The 12,729-nt window shown below is 38.3% G+C and overlaps 1 protein-coding gene across 1 annotated transcript in view; it reads left to right on the top strand.

The window, feature by feature from the left end:
- Positions 1 to 9,769: 9,769 nt before the first annotated feature.
- LOC114887517 (centrosomal protein of 78 kDa-like) overlaps positions 9,770 to 12,729 on the top strand; it is a 62,064-nt gene continuing 59,104 nt past the window's right edge. Inside the window, 2 exon segments of the mRNA XM_029209338.1 lie at positions 9,770 to 9,828; positions 12,540 to 12,613. Of these exon segments, the coding sequence (XP_029065171.1) occupies positions 9,770 to 9,828; positions 12,540 to 12,613 (133 nt within the window).

Here is a 12,729-nt window from a genome sequence, read left to right as displayed (position 1 = left end):
AAATCTAAAACAACAGTTGTTTTACCAAAAAAAAAAAAAAAAAAGCAGCTAATTAGTGTCTTTCCTGTTTGAAAGAAGGGGGTAGGAAGTGGGCAGAAGACCTGATAGGACAGATAAAAAGAAAAGGAAAAGGAAAATAAAAGTTTCCAGTTTGACAATCAAGCTGTCTTCTGCATCCATTTCATCTCAAGACCACCAAGCCAATGTGGAGGCTTTTTCCTCCTTTCCTTTTCTTTTCATGAGACTGATCACAACCAGCACTGCAGTGTCCATAGAGTTAAGGAATGCTGTTGCCTACATGTGTGAATGAGCTGTGAGTAAAGTACTGAAGTAGAGGAGGCCTAAATGGAAACGTCCTCATGAATGTCCATGTGGCTGAGCAGGAAGGTAACCTGTCACAGATGTGCTAAAGAATAGTTGGGTTTTATTTTATTTACTTCTCCCTGGACTGTGTTGAATGACTGTCATCTACAAGTTCAGGCTACTTTCTGCTGAGGATTAATGCACTGGGAGAGCTGTGAGAAAAATGAATAATAGAGCTGTCTTTTTCTTGCCCATTTCACCTTACTTTCCCAAACTCAAAGTTTTTCCCTCTTTCTCCTTTTTATTGTAGTAAAATGAACATAACACAAAATTCACAATTTTGATCATTTTACAACTCACTGTACCATTCAGTGGAATTTAGCACTGTCACAATGTTGTGCAACTATCACCACTGTCCAACTACAAAACATTTTCATCACCCCAAAAGGAAACCTACACCCATTTTAAGCAGTCATTCCCTATTTACCTCTCTTCCAAACCCCTGGCAACCACTAATATATAATATTTTCTGTTTCTATGGATTTGCCACTGCTGGAGATTTCATACAAATGGAACAATACAATATGAGGCCTTTCGTGTCTGACTTCTTTCACTTACTTGCATCCACGATGTAGCATGTATCAGTAATCCATTCACTTTTATGGCTGAATTCCCTGATCCTGTTTTCTTCATACTGTTTGAATACAAACTTAAAAATATGTTGAGAATGAAGCTCTGTTTTAACGGCACATCTATTAGGCCAATTCTTTAAAGAAGGTGAAAATGGAGAGATTGTTGTGAAATGATAGTCGTTGAGAAGCCTCAGCCAATTTGATAATGGAAAGTTTGGGAAATGTTGCAAAAAATTATCTGCTTTATATTAAAAGCCTTTTAAACCAGGATTCAGGAGGTCGTCTTTTTCTTGCAGGTAACGTAAATGAGTCAGAAGAAAATAACTGCCCTTTAAAACAGATTTTGAAAGGATTCTATTTATTCTTAATAGACAAATGGGAGTACAGGTTGTTCATATCCAATATGGACTCCCTGTCCAAACACTGTTTATCATTCTAGCCACCACTATCGAATTATATTTCTTGAGAGTAATGCAGCTTAATTCCTGCATATTACTTTTTAAAATTCATCTATTAAATCCATTAATACAGTATGAACAAGAGAAGTTCATGTTTCAGTGCAGTTCAAATATCAGGTATAAAGAACCCCCCAGTAAGGAAAAGAATCCTATATTTCTTGCCAGAATGTGGTCAGCTCTGGGGTGCTTTGCTAGCTGAAAAACACTTTTATTGTTAAAAGGATAGAACTTGTTTAAGAGGGATGAGAGCCAAAACATTTTAAGTACTTGTATGTGTTTAGAACAGTGCTAGGCTATCTCATACACTGTATCAGTCAAGGCTCACTATTTTACATATCTGAAAAGCGAAGTTAAAAGTGTTGTAGTAACTTACTAAAAGGCACAGAACCAGTAAATTCGAGCAAGAATTCAATCCCCAAACTGTCACACTGAACTTTGAGCTAATACTTGAGATTAATAAAAATAGCACTAAATTAAAAGTTCAGAGATATTTTTTATTTCATACTCTTTCACTAACGCTCTTTGGAAATCAATCATTTCATTTATATGGGCCTTAGTTTTCACAACTATAATAGTTGCAAGCTTGACTAGATGATCTCTACGTAGTCTTCCAGTTCTAAAATGTTCCACTAACTTGGATTCCTAAAATAATTGCCCTTGCAATATATGCATGCTGCCACCAAGTAATGGAAGAGAGTACTAGTTCCCTTTTTATCCCTAGTAGGGAGTGCATTTTGACATCAGACATCCGTCAATCGTACAGCCTGTTAATATAACTATAAAATAACAAAATAATCTGGTATTATTTCCTGTAAAGCAGAAGCTTTACATTGTGTCTGTGAATCGTATCAGAATCACCTGTAGGTTTTTAAACATAGAGGAAATGCAGAACCCATTGAAAGAGAATCTTCAGAGATGGGACTTGGGCATCTGGATTTTGGGGCTCTCATCATTTGTGTATTTTATTTTTTGCCTATGTACTATATTTGTCACATCCTCTTGAATCTTTAACAATTTATTTTTGTTTTAAAATTTTAGAATATTCCATAATCTTCATGGACATTTCATAAGGCATTATCTGTTATGTTTATTCAATCTTGTGCTTCTCCTGGTTAAGACTTCTTATTTTCTTTCTTTCTTTCTTTCTTTCTTTCTTTCTTTTTGGGCCCTGCCTCATGGCTTGCAGCTTCTTAGTTCCTGACCGGGGATTGAACCCCAGGCCCCAAGCAGTGAAAGCGCCGAGTCCTAACCACTGAACCACCAGGGAATTCCCAAGACTTCTTTTTTAAATGACTTTTTTTCCCATTCTAATTCATTCCTGGGATCACTTTCATGTTTGAGCATTAAGCCAACCTTGCATTACTAGAATACAGCCACTTTGATTGTGATATATTACTCTTTTGCATACCATGGATACAGTTTGTGCTTTTGTTTACACATTTTGCATGCATGTTCAAAGGAGAAACTGGCCTGTGATTCTATTCTTGTAATATTCTTTTTAGTTTTCATCTGAAGCTTATGTTGGGCTTACAAAAATTTGGAGCAATATATTCTTTTCTGTTTCCCGGAAGATTTTTATGTAAGATTACCGCTATTTCTTCCCTAAATATTTGGAAGAACTTACTTGGAGAGCCATTTATCCCTGGAAATCATTTTATGTAAAGGTACTTAAGTATACAAACAACTTTCTGAGTAGATATAGATTTTTTAGATATTTTTTCTTCTTGGGTTAGTCTTGTTAGGTTGCATGTTTTAAGAATGTGTAATTTTGGATAAATTTTCAAATTTATAAACATAAAATTATCATAATTTTAACAGCTTTATTGGGATGTAATTTACATACCATAATTTCAACACTTTAATGTATACAATTCAGTGGTTCTTAGTGTAACCACTAAAAGACGTGTGTAACCATCACAACAATCCAATTGTAGATTTTTGTCCCCCCACAAAAAAATCCACTAAACATTAACAAGGTTTTTTCATTCTCCTCAACCCTCTCAGCCCTAGGCAACCACTCATCTCCTTTATGTCTCTACAGATTTGCTATTCTGGGCATTTCATATAAATGGGACCATATAATATGTGATCTTTTGTGAGTGGCTGCTTTTACTTTACATAATGCTTTCATGGTTCATCCATGTTGTAACATGGATCAATATTTCATTCCTTTTTATAGCTGAAAGCTATTCTATTGTACGGGTATTCCACATTTCGTTTATTCATTTGTCAGATTGACATTTGAATTTTTTCCACCTTTTGTTTTTAGAAATATGCTTCTGTGAGCATTCACGTACAAGCCTTTGTGCAGACAGAAGTTTTTATTTCTCTTAGGTATATATTTAGTAGTGAAACTGCTGGGTCATAGGGTAACTCTATGTGTAACACTTGGAGGGACTGTCAAGCTGTTTTGTAAAATGGCCACACCATTTGATATTCCCACCAGCAATGTATGTGGGTTTCAATCTCTTGTCTTATAGCCTAGCATGTCATCTATGCTGGAAAACGTTTCACATGTAGTTGAGAAGGATGAGTATTTTACTGTTCGGTTGAGTGCTCTGTAGACATTTATTAGGTCTTGATAATTCATAGTGTTGTCCAATTCTTCTAAATCCTTATTGATCTTCTGCCTAATTGTTCTATCCATAATTGACCGTGGAGCACTGAAGCCTCTACCTAATGTGGAATTATCTATTTCTTCCTTCAATTCTTCATGTATTTTGGTATTTTCTTCTTCATGTATTTTGGTTTTATCTTATTCAGGGCACATATAATTTTTGTGTCTTCCCTTTTTTATCATAAAATGTCCCTTTTCATATCTAGTAATTTTTTGTTTGTTTTAAAGTCTATTTTTTCTGGTATTAGTAGAGCCACTTCAGCATTCTTATGGTTGCTATTTGCATGATGTATGTTTTTTCATCCTTTTACTTTGTTCACATTAGACCTTTGAATCCAAGGAGTGTCTCCTGTAGAAAACATTTTTTTAAACCCAGTTTGACAATATATGCCTTTTGATTGTATTGTTTAATTCATTACATTTAGTTTTTATTATTGATATGGTAGAATTTATTTACGTCTAACATTTTACCTTTGGTTTTCTACATGTCTCATTTTTTTTTTGTTACTCTTGTTGTTCCTCCATTTTCCTTTTATATTAAGTGGATATTTTCTACTGTAACATTTAATTCCTTTAATGATTTTTAACCACATTTTCTGAGTAATGGCTGCTCTAGGGATTATGTAATACATCTTCTCACAATCTCTTCAGCTTTATACTAGCTTTATTCCAGTGAGAAACAGAAACTGTATTTTATAGAGCTGTATTACTTTCCCTCTTTTTTGTTTTTATTACATTTATATATGTTACATACTTAACAAAATATAATTATTACTTCACACAAGCTTATCTTTTAAAGGAGCTTAGAGAAGAAAGTAGAGCAAATAAATATTCATAGAGTTTGTTGGGTTAATCTATTTATTTACCATTTATGGCTCTCTTTCTGTCTTTCTGCGGATTCAGGTTATCATGCAGTGTCATTTTTATTCTAATACAGCTTTGTTCTCACTGCCTTCTTTGTGCCATATCATCAAATATATGATATTTCTTTATGTTATATACAGGGCAATCCAAATATAGTCATATTGTTTATGCACTTACTTTTTAAATTAGTTAAGAGGAGAAAGGAGAAGAAATTTGAAATTACATTATCTTTTATAATTCCCTACACAACTGCTCTAGTCAGCATTGTTTTGTTTTTATGGCTTGAGTTACTGCTTGCTATCATTTGAAGAACTTCCACTAGTATATCTTGTGATGCCCATCGGCTAACAATGAATTCATTCAGTTTCTGTTTCTGTGTTATGGTACAGTATTGATAATAAGTTGTGGACTGGTAGGAAAAACTAAAATGTGATGTACTGTACGATGTATGTTTTACTGAGGTGGCTTTGTCAAATTCTAATGATTTATGATAGAAATCACCTAAAGCTAGCATCACAATTCTCCAGGAATGTTCTGTAGAATGCTGATGTTAATGATGAATATGTGAATCCTAAATCTTTCATTTGTATTGACCTTATCATCATTAACTCTTCTCCCAACAATGCCATAACCAGAGTTGACTTCTAAAGTGTACCTTCCTCTTTTCCCATAGAAATTGTCCCACAATTTCAAAAAGTGCTCAAAGGTGAAAAAGTGCACACAACGTTTATCACATTTGCAAATGCCAATGAAAATGCTAAGGTAACACTGTCCAAAATGCAATATTCTTCTGTGAGAGCACCCAACTTTAAACAAATACACATATTCTAAATACAACTTAGATCTGTGACATGTTTTGACCAATGAAGTCTGAGCAGACATGATGGCCTTAAATGAGCAGCAGAGGGCTTAAATGGGCTTGTGTGGTTGGGCTCACCTCTTATGTTTCACTGGGAGTTGTGGCCTCACAGTTGGGCTCCAGAGGAAGATGTGTGGGACAGACCTCAAACTGACCCAAAACACAGAGCAAAAGCAGCCATCTAGAGGTCTAAAAGAAAGCCACTGCAGCTAGCCCATAGGTCCAAGAAAAACAAATTCTTGTTTATGTAACTGAGTTTTGGGGCAATTTGTTCCAACGCATTATCACAGCAAGAGCTGACTAATACAACATCCTCCAAAGCTTTGTTATGTACATGGCTGCCACCATGCCTATATGTAAGGCAACTGTGTACTCAAATTTTGAGAATTCTTGAACTGTTGGTGCCTCTCCAACACAATGTACATGGCTAAAGTTTCCCCAAATAACGTCACTAATATACCACAAAGATCTCTCTAAACTTTTATTAAATGTAATGCAAAGTTCTTTCTATTCATTTTCTGCTTCTACATAGTTAAAATGCTTTTTATGAATCTAAAGGGTGGAAAATTCGAACGAAACATCTTTGTGGATAGATGTTATTCACAAAGGAAAATTAAAAGCAAAATAGGCATTTCACTGAGTATAGAGCACTGATACCCCTAGTGCCTCTAAATGTCAGGTGGACAAAGGCACTTAATAAATATTGAATCCTGCTCTCTCCACTTGAGAGGGAGAGCAAGCTATTCTAAAGTGGTGGAAGGATGCTCTTAGCAGCTATTTGCAACACTCTTTGAGCCTGGACACTGTGTAGCTACGAAGAAACCTTTTGTCTAAGGAAACCAACTAAAGAAACTTGAAAGTGGAAAGAGAAAGAATGAGAGAATAAATCCCCTTCTCATGGTGACTCATTCACTTATTCATTCATTTACCAAACATTTACTATGTGTATAATAATATGCTAAGAACTGCACAGAACACAGAGATGTACCCCTGTTCTCAGGGAGGTTAGATACCACAGAGGGAGATAAGATGTAGATGCCTTATGGCAGTTCCACATACGTCTTGTTAAACTGTTACAAGTTAAGGGGAGAGAAGGGATCCATACCTTGCTTGGATTCTCAGTGAAGTTTTCCCAGAGAAAACTGGGAAGATAGATTGACTAGGAAAAAAAAACTAACGTCATAGGTAGATATGAAAGGGAGCAAAGATGCAGAGACAATTAGACCCAGTTATTTCCTAAAAAGTCTAGAAAGTGAAAATAAAGCCAAATTATGGAGGGACTTGAAGGTCAATCTTAAGAGTCTGGCTGTATTGTGATGACAATGGGTGTCATGGATGGTTTGGAAGAGGGCAATGGCATAATCCAAGAACCTTGGGAGGTGTAATAGAGGTTGTAGGGAGGAACATAGGAAGACATGCTATTCTCCGAAGCAATCATCGTAACCCAGGTGTAAAATAATAAATGGTAGAATCGGAGTAATGGCAACACAGATTGAAGGGAGGAGTAAAGAGACACTATAAAGAAAAACTGTCAGGACTTGGTCATTGACTGGATACATTCATTTCTCCATTTAACAAAGGTTATCAGTAACTTTGCTAGCCGCTGGGGATGCAAGAGTAAGCAAAACAGACATGATCTCTTTCTTACGGACCATATGGTAAACACCTATCTAAAACTGAATGTGAAATGTAATGAAGGCTATAAGCGAGAGGTACCTGGTGTTATGTGAGCTATGGTAGGGGGATGTGATGAGTTGAGTTGGTAAGGGGATACTTTTTTGACAAAGTGACACAGGAGAAGAGATGAGAAGGATGAGGAGGCATTAATCAGTTGCAAACTAAACAGAAGGACATTTCATGCAGAGGGCCAGCATGGGCAATGTGCCGTTGTAAGTATGCAGGCCTGAAAGGAGGCCACTGTGGGCTGGATGATTGAGAATGAAAGGAAGGAGGTGCAAGACGAGGCTGCAGAGATCATGCTCCATCCTGCCCAGGGGATGCCCTGCCCTGCAGACTAGCGCACCCAGAGTGCCAGTGCACAACAAGATAAGAAGCTTGCTCTAGAATGCAAGTCAACACCCTGCTTCGTTCATCAAGAAAGTCTTGCCTGTTAAACCAAACAGTATATCTAGTGGACATATGATTTACATTGTGAAGCAAGCACCTTATCTTACAGAATGGCAACAGTTCTCCACCGGCAGCCAGGCTGTGACTCCACATTTTAGACCACTGTAAAGAGGTGTGTCTTTATCCTAAGAGCAATGGACAGTCACAGAAGGATTTGAAGAGGAGGTGGTGGTGCCTGTGTCATGGAACATGGATTGGAAGGCAGCCAGAGTCAGCAGAAAGATGACGAGGAAGTGTGTGTCTGAACCCTTACTTTCCTAGAGAAAGAAGTGGTATCCTCTTCAGGTGAGAGAGCAAGGACACAGAACAGAGTCTAGTGGGACATGAAAAGAGTGGAGAGAGTCATTGTTAACAGCCATAAGTAAGCGAGTAGAAAAAAGAAATGGGCACCACATGTCAGTTAAAATAAGACAGCCTATGTTGTTGACATAGCTCTGTGACCGCATCTAACAAAACGCATTGCTCTGAAAGCAGGTCCAGAGAAGACGAATGTTAGAGATGAGCAAAAAACATCTCCACTGAGGTTCCATGGGAAGGTAAAATGGCTTGGCAGTCTAGGTATAATGTTGTCATGATGGACCAGCAGTCAAGTACAGGGAATCAGAGGTAAAATGATAAACTGTATTCTAGTCAAACTTACACTCACCAGAGCCTGGAAGGAGGAGAGCCCGTGTCTTGTACTGCCATGTCCCTCCCAGGTCAGGTACCTGCAGTGAAGCCCAGGCATCTTGTCTTGGGCCAGGCATGCACCTGGCTTGTCAGAGGGTCCCAGAGGTGCTGTGGGGAGGCAGCTTTTGCTCACTATGTTCAGGGAAGCTAGAACACACCAGATAATGAAAGGAGAACCAAAGCCACTATTAAGACATAATTCAATATAAGGAGGGAAGAGATGATCAGGCAAGCCTTGAGTGCCAGACAGAAAATAGGGAAGCTCGAGGAAAGCACATTTTATGTTAATCTGTTACATGATTAATTAATATGACAAAGCTTCCCTGAGCTTCATCTGTGGGCAGTAGCCACAAGGTGCTAGTAATGACTTATATGGAGAATAGACGAGAAAGTTCCAGGAGTCATTAATCAGCACTTCCTCTGTACCAACACTGTGCTAGGCATAGGGAATATAAGGATGAATGAGACACGGTGCCTGCCTTCAAAAGGCTTAGAGTCTATGGAAGGAAAACTATCTAAAAGGATGCTTATCATTGGAGACACTAAGTATTATGATACAGGGATGTCAGGGAGCAGAGTAGTGAGGCACTAAAGAAGCAGCAGAGGGGCTTCCCTGGTGGCGCAGTGGTTGAGAGTCCGCCTGCCGATGCAGGGGACACGGGTTCGTGCCCCGGTCCGGGAAGATCCCACATGCCGCGGAGCAGCTGGGCCCGTGAGCCATGGCCGCTGAGCCTGCACGTCCGGAGCCTGTGCTCCGGGAGAGGCCACAACAGTGAGAGGCCCACGTACCGCAAAAAAAAAAAAAAGAAGCAGGGGAGGAGAGATGAGGGTTAGGGAAAGAAGGGCTCCTAGGGAAGCTGGCCCCCAACCTGAGGCTGGGAAAGAAGCAGATGTCAGCTTACTGAAGAGCAAGCAGAAGAGGAGGGTCTTAAGTAAAGAAGCAGCATCTGTAAAGGCCCAGGCAGGAATGATAGAACATCAAAAACTACAAGCTGGTCCACATGTCTAGAGAAGACATTCAGGAAGGAATGCAGCCAGAAGGCAGACAAAAGAGGTAGTCCAATCGTGAAGGAGCTCATATGCCAAGCTGAGGAACACAGATCCGAGGACAATGAGAAATATGCAGCTTTCCAGGAGGCAGTTTGATATATGGAGACAGCTATCTTTTTTAGAAGACATCACCCTGGAGGCGGGAAGTTAAGCCTGAACAGGAAATAAGATCACCCAGAGAAACTGTGAAATGTCCGAAGGGGTGGACGCTGAGGATGGGAAACTAAAGAACATCTACATTGAAACTGGGTAAGCAAGAGACACCCAAGAGTGAGACTGAGAAGGAGGAAGTAGAGAGGGATAAAAACAATAACTTACTTGATGGAAAACACAGAAGAGGGAGCTTTAAGAAGACAGGAGACAACTACATTAAGTGATGCTGGAGACTAAAACAAATGGATACAGCAACACAGGAATCATACTCAGAAGGATTACCACTCTCACCACTTACATTCAACATAGTTTTGGAGGTCCTAGCTGCAGCAATCAGAGAAGAAAAAGAAATAAAAGGAATCCAAATTGGAAAGGAAGAAGTAAAACTGTCCCTATTTGCAGATGACATGATACTACTCAAAGAAAATCCCAAAGAGCCACCAGAAAACTACTAGAGCTCATCAATGAATTTGGTAAAGTTGCAGAATACAAAATTAATACTTAGAAATCTGTTGAATTTCTATACACTAACAATGAACTATCAGAAAGAGAAATTAAGGAAACAATCCCACTTACCATTGCATCAAAAACAATAAAACACCTAGGAATAAACCTACCTAAGGAGGCAAAAGACCTGAACTCCAAAAACTATAAGACACTAATAAAAGAAATTGAAGGTAACACAAACAGATGGAAAGATATTCCATGTTCTTGGATTGGAAGAATCAATATTGTTAACATGACCGTACTTCCCAAGGCAATCTATAGATTCAATGCAATCCTTATCAAAATGCCAATGGCATTTTTCACAGAACTACAACGAAAAATTTTTTGAATTTGTATGGAAGCACCAAAGACCCCGAATAGCCAAAACAATCTTGAGAAAGAAGAACAGAGCTGGAGGAACCATGCTCTGGTTTCAGACTATACTACAAAGTTACAGTTATCAAAACAGTATGGTCCTGGCACAAAAACAGACATATAGATCAATGGAACAGGATAGAAAGCCCAGAAATAAACCCACACACTTATGCCAATATACGACAAAGAGGGCAAAATTATGCAATGAAGAAAAGACAGTCTCTTCAATAAGTGGTGCTGGGAAAACTGGACAGCTACACGTACAAGAATGAAATTAGAACATTCTCTAACACCATATACAAAAATAAACTCAAAATGGATTAAAGAGCTAAACGTAGGACTGGGTATGATAAAACTCCTAGAAGATAACATAGGTAGAACACTCTTTGATATAAATCACAGCAATATTTTTTTGGATCCATCTCCTCAAGTAAAGGAAATGAAAGCAAAAATAAACAAATGGGACCTAATTAAAGTTAAAAGCTTTTGCAAGCAAAGGAAATTATCAACAAAATGAAAAGACAACCTACTGAATGGGAGAAAATATTTGCAATGGATAGGATCAATAAGGGATTAATATCCAACGTATATAAACAGCTCATAAAACTCAACATCAAAAAAACTAACAACCCAATTAAAAAATGGGCAGAAGAACTGAATTGACATTTTTCCAAAGAGGAAATGCAGATGGCCAACAGGCACATGAAAAGATGCTCAACACTGCTAATCATCAGGGAAATGTAAATCAAAACTACACTGAGGTATCACCTCACTCCTGTCAGAATGGCTATCATCAAGAAGAGCACAAACAACAAATGTGGGCAAGGATGTAGAGAAAAGGGAACCCTGGTACAGTGTTGGTGGGAATGTAAGTTGGTGTAGCCACTGTGGAAAACAGTATGGAGGGTTCTCAAAAAACTAAAAATAGAACTACCACATGACCCCGCAAGTCCACTCCTGGGTATATATCCGAAAAAAACAAAAACACTAATTTGAAAAGATACATGCACCCCAATGTTTGCAGCAGCAGTATTTACAATTGCCAAGATATGGAAGCAACCTAAGTTTCATCAAGAGATGAACGGATAAAGAAAATGTGGTACATGTAACCAATGGCATACTACGCAGCCATAAAAAAGAATGAAATTTTGCCACTTGCAGCGACATAGATGGACTTGGAAGGCATTATGCTAAGTGAAATAAGTCAAAGATAAACAAATACTGTAGGATATCACCTACATATGGAATCTAAAAAATACAACAAACTACTGAATATAATAAAAAAGGAGACTCACAGATATAGACAACAAACTAATGGTTGCCAGTGTGGAGGGGGAGGGGGGGCAATATAGGGGTGGGGAAGTGAGAGATGTAAACTACTGGGTATATGATAGGCTCAAGGATGTATTGTAGAACACAGGGAATATAGCCAAAATTTTGCAATAAATGTAAAGTAACCTTTAAAAATTATATAAAATTTTTTTCAAACAGAAATCATACTGATAATTGGAAACAATTTAAATGTCCATCAACAGGAAAATACACATATAAATTATTGTATTTCCCTACATGGGACTCCTACATAGCAAGGAAAGTACATGAACTACACAGATCTTTAGGTGTCAGCATGGATGAACCGAGCAAAGATAACACTAAATAAAGCAAGTAACAAGAGAAAACGTAGTAGAATACTATATGCTGTTTAAGAATACTTAAAAATGTTGTCTAAATATAAAGACATCCATGGCAGTGATGGAGACCAAGTTCAGAAGAGTAGTTACCCAGGGTCAGCTGGGGAGTAGCTGTGTTTGGGAAAGTTGTCACACCAGGCTCTTCAACAGGAATGGTAATGGTTCACTTCACACGCTGGCTGGAGGACGGAGGAGTGTCTGCGATATTATAATGTGACCACGCTGCATGTAAAAGCCATTGCTGACCACATCTAGGGGATCTGATGCGGGGGAGCTGGTAGTGGGTGGAGGCATCCAGAAGGTGGCGGTAGAAGAGGAACGTTGTACATGTAACGCCTAAGGCCTGACCAGAGGACGACCACTGTTCTAGAAACTGGACACAAGTCCAACTTCTACAGCCAATGTTAAAAGACAAACTGAGGCATATTTAAAATTTTAAGTGTTT

Source organism: Monodon monoceros, unplaced genomic scaffold (genome assembly GCF_005190385.1).
Source record: "Monodon monoceros isolate NGI ecotype Baffin Bay Population unplaced genomic scaffold, NGI_Narwhal_1 Super_Scaffold_7, whole genome shotgun sequence".
Lineage (NCBI taxonomy): Eukaryota > Metazoa > Chordata > Mammalia > Artiodactyla > Monodontidae > Monodon > Monodon monoceros.
This window is presented reverse-complemented; position numbering and strand designations above follow the sequence as displayed.